We start from the raw sequence: 9,217 nt of genomic DNA on the forward strand, positions 1-9,217 counted from the left end.
TGGCTCCAACTTCAAATTAATTGAAAAAATAAACTAAAACAATAAAAACTTACTTCAAAAGTAAAGAAAAAGGTGCAAATATCTCAAAAGAAATAAAATTGGCAGTGCCTCACCAGACAAATAAAAGCTTTCATGGGGCTTTTAAATAAAGCAGAGAATTTCTAATGATGTCCTTATAAAAGGTGAGGAGAAGACAATTATGAACTGATTAAATAATAAGGTCACCCTCTCTTTGGTTGATCTCATCATCTAGGTTTCAAGGTTCCTTGACTCCTCAAAACCAATCTCACCAGCATGGGGACACCAAATAAGGATCAGGGTTCATATGATTACATCCTTTCTTATACTACTCTTGTCTTCCAATACCTGATCCAGCTAGAGACTTAATTCACAAATATCCATCATATTCTGCCCTATCTATGAATATAGTATGTGGAAAATATATGGATAGGTATGAGGGTGTTTGTGTGTGTGTATGTGTGTGTGTGTGTGAGAGAGAGAGAGAGAGAGAGAGAGAGAGAGAGAGACAGAGAGAGACAGAGAGAGAGACAGAGACAGAGAGAGAGAATAAAGTCAATATTCCAATAAAATTGGAAGGTACTGGGTACATGGAAAAGTGAAAGAACTTAAAAATTATGAAACTTGGACATGAACATGACAAATTTTACAATGACACTAGCATCCTGGCCCAGTCTAGAAACTTAATCTATTTTTGTAATGGATGAAGATTCAGGGATACAGTCAGCTAACTGCTGTCATATATATATACATATATATATATATATGTATATATGTACACACATATATGTATGCATATCTGTATATATACATACATATGCACACATACAAAATATAAATTAATCACTATTTTGCAGTGTTTGCTTACTTTCAAGCTGCAAATCATCACATTTATAATTTAAAAATTGTCTCTGGAGAACCCGTTGAACTGACTTCCTAGCTTATATTCTAAGGGAAGAAGCAACACTTAAAGTGAAGATAAAGCTAAATGAATTGTTATTGGACACATAGAGATTTGATTTGCACATCCTTGTGCAAATTAACAATAACAGAATTGATTTGATTTTTTTAAATGGAAAGGTATTAGAGCAGTTATGTTTATAGGTAACTCTCAAGGAGAATTCCAGAAGTAAAATGAAATGTTACTGGACCTTATTCTAGAAATATGAATTGATGATCAATATATGAGCGTCCCAAGACAGAACTTTAAACATTGTTCAAATCCACTGAGAGTTGGATTCTGGAGGAATGCAGCAGAGTGGATGATGATGATAATGATGATGGTGATGATGATGATGTCATGACCTCCAATGATCTTTGAATATGTTGAATTATATATACCTCCATCTACAGAGTGATTAATGATAAAATATGTATTGCAACAGTGGGAATTAAGGAAAAAATAAATTATTTTTTTTCTTGTTGAATAAAATATTCAAGGGAGGAATGATAGAAGTTTTCAAGTGTTTGAAAGATTGCGTTGTGAGAGGTGTATTACACTGGATAATCTTGGCTCTGAATGGCAAAAATAAAGATGACTGAATTTTCTGAGTTCAATTTAGGGTGGAGTAAAGGGAAAAATATTTATAATCACAGCTTTCCCAAAGGGGAATAAACTGTCATAGGAAGTCGACCATTAATTGTTCATTAGAGACATTTTTTGATTCATTAGAGGTCCTCAAATAAAGGAAGAATGAGCACTTGGGCATATTATATATATATATATATATACATATATATGCATATATATATATATATATATATATATATATACATATATATGCATATATATATACATACAATGATACATGCATGCATATATATACCTACTTATGCAAAAACACAACATATGCATTCATGCATACATAATACATGTGTAAAGATATGTGTATATATACACTCACACACACATACAGAGAGAGAGAAAGAGCGAGAGCGAGAGCGAGAGAGAGAGAGAGAGAGAGAGAGGAAGAGAGAGGAAAAGAGAGAGGAAATGGCTTTATTGGAGATTTTCAGACTGGCTTCATTGAAACTATACAACCCTCAGTTATCATGATCAAAGCATTTTGACAAAAATTTCTTCCACAAATATTTATTGAGTAGATGCCGTGTACAGTGGGCTATGAAGAATGATCTAAATCTAAAAGGTTCTCAGTTTTTTTACCTGTAGTCTGTTCCCAGTAGATTATTTTAAACAGGGAGTTCTCCTGTGCTATTAAGGAATTCAAAGACATACACGCAGGTATCAACAAGACCCTTTCCTTTAGTTCATAAACTCCTATCACAATAATGACAAAAACTCATCCTAACAAATGCTGACCAAGTTCAGAACATTATAGTTATCTAATCTAGATAGCGCTTAGAAAAATCAATTCCTAATCCCTTAATTTATTTAGGAAGAAACTGAAGGCTGAAAGGTAAGATGACTTTTCCAAAGTTATACACATAGGCTCTCAATATAGTTTTTGACTTCAGTTAAATTTTCTTTCCTTCAGAAATTGTTTTTCAAAATTGTCTTTATGTTGTAATTTTACATTTATATGTATATATGTGGACTAATGTTAATCATCTTTATAGTTAGAGAAAAAAGTAATTTACGTAGTTTTCTTATGCTTTTGAAAGAATACCAAGTTGTGCACAGTAGATTAGCAACTGCATATACAATCATCTTGAAACGTTTATTTTGTTCCATAAATTAAAAAAAAATTTCTTGAAGATACCTAGTTTTGTCAGAAAATACCAAGGAAAGAAAGGGCAAGCATTGTTAGGAAGTTAGAGTGAAAAAAAAAAAAAGAAAAGGAAGGAGCAGAGAAAAGAAGACAGAAATATCTAAGGATGTGAAGACAAGGAAAGAAAAAGAATCTGAAAGAAAAGTGTAAACAGAAAAAGTTACGCTATCTTTTTTCACTTTTTTTTACTTTTTCACTTTTTTATTTTTGAAAGATTTTATTTATTTTGAATTTTACAATCTTCCCCCTAATCTTACTTCCCTCACCCCACCCCCACAGAAGGTAGTCTGTTAGTCTTTCCATTGTTTCCATGGCATGCATTGATCTCAGTTTAATGTTTATTAACCCAACTCTCTTCTTTTTGGTCATGCCTCTTATAGAAAGAGAAGCAGAAGGGGAAATGGAAAATTCAGTTAAAAAAGAAAGCACTATATAGAGAGATAGAGAGATTTATTTGAATCTAGTGATCAGGGTGACAGAACCTCATAGCTCCTGGGTCTCACCAAAGACCAGGGAGAATTTCTTTGAACATCACTGATGGTTGTTTTATATTCCATGTATGATTAGCTGAAGATTTTCCAATCCTGTGACCACAAATGATAACTACAAAATATTTGTTAGGCAAGAGGCCTCTGAGATCCTTTTGTTCTCATAGAGACTAGATAGACACATTATTTTCTTATTATCATAAAGTGGATACCCTCCCTGACAATGCCAATCTAATAATGCCAGTCAACCAACAACCATTCATTAACCACTTGCTTACCTGTCAGTTGTTGTGTTGAGTGCTGCATGTCAGAAAGATACAAATGAATGACAAAAGCAAACCCTGTCTTTCACACATTCACAATTTAATAAGGAAAAAAGATGTAACTAATTAGACACACAAAATATAAATAGAGAATGGACAGGTAATAAGTAATGTTAGGAGATAGGACCCTTTTAATTGAGTTGGGAGGAGAATCTAGGAAAGGTGGTAATGGAGAGAGAGAACCTCAGGTGACATTATACATTTGGTGGACAACCAGTATAGAGTAACAGAGAACAGAATTCCTGTATCCCACCAGTAGTATGCAAATATCTTCAATGAAAGGCATATTGCATTGATACGTTAATATACTCTGCAAATAGCATTATATATAAAATAAAGGTGTTAAACATGTGACTATAGGTCATGACCAGCAATACTCCTGAATGCACTGAACTAGATTGAGCAATGATTAACACAATAAATAAATGTACAGTGGAATACAATGGAGTTTTCTGAGGCAATATGTTGTTCACAGAAATCCTTATATATGGTTTAGTTAGTTAAATATGAGTTTTGTGGCACTGTTGCATAGAGCACTTCACTCAGCAGCAGTTCATTCAAGACTTGACAGATTTTTCTGAAGTCCACTTGCTCATGATTTCTTACAGAAAAATAGTAATCCATCACATTCATGTAACATAACTTGTTCAGCCATTCCACATTTGATGGGTATTTCCACAATTTCCAGTTCTTCGACACTACAAAGACCTATTATCAATATTTTTGTACATGTGTTGCTTTTCCCTCCTCATTAGTTTTTTGAAACAGCAACCTACTAGTAATATTGATGGATACTACTACTGAAACAGAGTTTTATTGGCCTTTGGGTATTGTTCCAAATTGATTTCCGAACTGGTTGATTAGATCGGTTTACAACTCACCAAAACGTCATTAGTATCTCAGTTTTCCCATATCCCTTCCAATATTGATCATTTTCTTTTTTTTTGCCATTTTAGTCAATCTGATGACTGTGAGGTGAGACCTCAGAAGCTTTTTAATTTGCATTTCTCTAACATATTGTGATTTAAATTATTTTTCCATATGCCTGCAGATAGCCTTAATTTCTTCATCTGAAAACTGCCTGTTTATAGCTTTTGATTATTTATAAGTTGAGAAATGACTGGTATTCTTTTAAATTTGATTCAGTTATCCTTTATCAGAAACACTATGAACCTTTTTCTCAGTTTTCTGAATTCCTTCTAATTTTGACTGTTTTGGTTTCATTTGTGCAAAAACTTTTTTTAATTTAATGTAATCTAAATAATCCATTTCACAATTTCTAATATACTCTATTTCTTGTTTTGTCATGAATTCCTTATCTCTCCATAGATCTGATAGACTATTCCTTGATCTCCTAATAATATAATCTCATTTCCTGATATAGGGTATGGGCTACGCTAGTTCTTCATGTGCATTTTCCAATTTTCCCAACAATTTTTGTCATATGGTGAGTTCATATACTGGAAACTCAAGTCTTTGTGTTTATCAAACAGTAGATTAATGTTGCCATTAACAACTGTTTCTTTCCTATTTAATCTATCCCACTGATGTACTTCTCTATTTCTTAGTACCAGACTGTTTTGATGAGTGTCATTTTAAAATATAATTTTAGATCAGATACAGCTTCCTTTGTATTTTTTCATTAATTCCCTTGATATTCTTGACTTTTTATTCCTCCAGATGAATTTTGTTACTATTTTTTTCTAGCTTTGTAAAATAGAATTTTGGTAATTTGATTAGTATGAGACTACATAAGTAGTTTAATTTACATAGAATTGCATTTTTATATTGTCATTCTCCAATTGATAAATGCTCAAAGAATAAAAGCAGGAAGTTTTCTAATGAAGAAATCATAGCAATTTATAGTCATGAAAAAATGCTCTAAATCATTATTGATTAGAGAAATGCTGATGGAAAGAACATTGAGATATCATTTTACATCTACCAGTTGGCTAAAATAATAGGAGAGAGTGAAAAAAGAGCGGATGTGGAAAAATTGGGACACATTTACTGTTAGGTAAAATCACAGAAGTGGAGAGTAAAATATTGTTAAGAGAGGATATGGGGAAATTGGGACACTAATTCATTATTGGTGGAACTGTAAACTGATTCAAACATTTTGGAGAGCAACATGAAATTATGCTTTTAAAATGCCTGTACCTGTGGATAAGCAATACCACCATTAGATCGATTTCCAAAGATAATTAGGGAAAGAGGAAAACAACCTATATGTTCTTAAAAGTTTATAAAAGCTTTCTTTGTGCTGGCAAAGCACTGGAACTAACAGGAATGCCATTCAACTGACTAATGTTTGAACAAGTGGTATATGTTTGTCTTGGAATACTACTGTACTTTAAGAAATGATGGAGTCAATTATTTTAGGAAAATATAATTGAAACACTTATATGAAATCTTAAAGAATGAAATGAGCAGAACCAAGAGAACACTGTGTACTAACAACAATATTGTTTTAAGAATTATTTTGAATAACTAAGTTATTTTTACGATTCTAAATACCCAAATTAACTTTAAAGGACAAATAAAGGAAGATACTATTTGTGGCCAGAGAAAGAATTGGTTAATAGAAGTATGTATAGAATAATTTTATAACATATGTCTATTTTTATCTAACAGTGGTTGTCTAGGGGTGGAGATGGGAGGAAAAAGTGAAATTTACAAGATAATTTTGTTATATATTTAAAGGGAAGAGCAAGTTGTACATAGTAAATTTGCAATTTTATTTGCAATTATCTTTTCTTTAAATTGCATTTGTTGTAAATGATTGTTTACTTCCATAAATTAAAATTAAAATTTTTTAAATGCCATTTCAATTAAAAACAACAAAAAAAGTAAAATTGTTTTTACCAGATAATAGTTTTATTTCAGAGTTTTAAATTTCTTCATTTCCTCGGGGCAGCTGGGTGGCACAGTGGATAGAGTACCAGACCTGGAGTCAGAAAGACCTGAGTTCAAATTTGGTCTCAGGCACTTAATAATTACCTAGCTGTATGACCTTGGAAAAAGTCACTTAACCCCATTCATTACCTTGAAAAAAAACAAACAAAAAGATTTCTTTTTATCCCTATAAGGAACAGTGATTCTCCGTATAGAGAAACAGATATTCCTTCTCTACCACACAAGGGAAGGAGTACTTAATGTACTCAGCTTAAAGAATCCAAGGCAGAAACAATGGGATGGGAACAGGGAGTTGAGTGAACCCACTAAATCCACATGAACTCCCCAGATGCAATTGCTTCATCTAATCTAGTCATTTTTCTATCTCAGTTTTACAGTTTTTACAGTGAGAACATCTTGCCAGGTTCAGTGACCACCATCTCCAATTTTCACCTCCTCGGTCAAAAAACAATAATAATTTCCATTGTCAAATGAATTTTCATTAACTCACTCACCATCACTGTCACTCCTTCAACTAAGTTGCCACCACTGCTCAGCATTTTGATTTCCTCTAGCAGAATTTAAGCAAGTTGAGGATAGACTGTTAATCAGTTAACATTCACTAATGTTAGTCTAATGGGGGAAACTATAGAAAAATTATGTATATGTGAGATATATGAAGAAAAAACTGGAGGCAGAAAAATCATCAAATATAATTTAAAATCTTTCACTAATTAATCGGTGTTGAGACAGGATTCAAAAGGAGGTTTTCCCAACTTCCAATTTAGAACTCTGATCATTACACTATTTCAAAGCTTCCTCAAAAAAAAATGGAAATTATGGGAAATGTGCTAAAGCAGAACAGAAGTATTGGTATAGAAAGCAGAACCAAAATTTCTCGAATTACATACTTTGGTAACCAGCTTCCTTCAAGTGCTGTTCTGCTAGAGTTATCTATACAGTTATGATATCGATTACTTATTAAACTTTCTCTATATTGTCTTGTAAAGTGTCTGTGTGTGTGTGTGTGAGTGTGAGAGAAAGACAGAAACAGAGAGAGACAGAGAAAGACAGAGAGACAGACAGAGACAGAATAGAGAAACATACACAGAGAGACAGAGACAGAGAGACAGAGAGAGAGAGAGTAATGAGAGAGAGAGAGCCAAAAAGGAAGAAGGAAACACAAATTTATCTATCTCTGTTATTTAATCTGCTAAGCAAATTTATTATTATTAATGCATTTTCACTTTCTCATGCACTTTAGTTCTTTCTTAAAAATTCTCATGAGGAAATGAATAGATTCCAAAAATGCTTCTAAATGTATTAAACATCATTCTAATGTGAGCAGCTATGATCACTAGCAATCTTTTAATCCCTATGAGTCCATATGTCAAGTCAGAAATAGACAAATATGGAGCCTCCAGAAGTCAATATAAGAAAAGGTTTACTGTCACATATTTCTAGATTTGGATAGAAAAGAGTAAATCATATATCAGTTCATTTCTTTTCAGATGTCATTTGTATACTCCATAGTTTCCTCATGGCATTTTTGACTTCATTATTTCTCAGAGTGTATATCAGAGGGTTAAGCAATGGGGGCATCACAATGTTGAACAAGATAACTAGTTTGTCAGCTGCCAGTGTGGTAGAGGGACGGATGTACATAAACATGGGAGGTACAAGAACCAGGAATACAGTGACAATGTGGGAGCCACAGGTAGAAAGGGCCTTGCGCCTCCCCTCTGATGACTGACTTCTCAAGTTTAACAATATTACAATATATGAGATGATGAGGATGATGAAGGAAACAAGTGAGATCATGCCACTGTTGGCTACAACAATCAGCCCCACCAAATAAGTGTCAGCACATGCAAGCTTCAGCAGTGGGTGGACATCACAGAAAAAGTTGTCAATCTCATTTGGACCACAGAAAGGGAGCTGGACAGTTAGGAGGGTTTGTAGAATGGAGTGAAGGAAGCCAGCAGCCCAGGAAGCCCCAGTCAGTAGGCTGCATTTCCGCCGGTCCATAATGGTTGTATAGTGCAGTGGTTTACAAATGGCAACATAGCGGTCATAGGCCATAGCAGTGAGGAGGAAGATCTCGGTTCCACCAAAGAAATGGGCAGAAAACAGTTGAGTCATGCAGCCATTGAAAGAGATAGTTTTTCTCTCTACAAAAGTGTCCGCAATCATCTTTGGGGTGGTGGCTGAAGGGTAGCACATATCTGCAAAGGACAAGTGACTGAGGAAGAAATACATGGGGGCAGTAAGGGTCTTGCTGGCATTTATGGTGATCACCACAAGCAAGTTTCCCAGGACGGTAAGCACATGAATGACAGAGAACACTACAAAGCAAGCATGCTGCATTTCTCGACTTTCAAAGAGTCCAAACAAAACAAACTCTGTCACGTTGTTCTGGTTTTCCATTAATAGGAAGGATACCTAAACATTTAAGGCACTGGTGATTTATACCTGGAATTACAAGAAATACAAACAATGTTATTAGGGAGAGCATCCACACCTCCTCTGCCAGGCTTGGATCCTATGGCCATTTATTAACTTTCAGAATGGAAGACATAACAGATAATATTGTTAAACCCATCCATTCACAATCTCTAACACATCATCTCTTCAATTCATACATATATACATATACCACACATATGTGTGTGCACTGTGCATTTATATCATCATATATAGATTATGAATGGATTATATGACATCTTCAATATAAGTTTTTAATATATATTCATTTACAATCACA

The 9,217-nt window shown here is 33.7% G+C and overlaps 1 protein-coding gene across 1 annotated transcript; it reads right to left on the reverse strand.

Moving 5' to 3' along the window:
• Positions 1 to 7,950: 7,950 nt before the first annotated feature.
• LOC141517099 (olfactory receptor 4S1) lies at positions 7,951 to 8,880 on the reverse strand. Its single transcript, XM_074228016.1, has one exon. It carries the CDS (start codon positions 8,878 to 8,880, stop codon positions 7,951 to 7,953), a length of 930 nt encoding a protein of 309 aa, XP_074084117.1.
• Between the last annotated feature and the right edge of the window lie 337 nt (positions 8,881 to 9,217).

The sequence above is a fragment of the Macrotis lagotis genome, chromosome 3, assembly GCF_037893015.1.
Source record: "Macrotis lagotis isolate mMagLag1 chromosome 3, bilby.v1.9.chrom.fasta, whole genome shotgun sequence".
NCBI classification, from domain to species: Eukaryota; Metazoa; Chordata; class Mammalia; order Peramelemorphia; family Peramelidae; genus Macrotis; species Macrotis lagotis.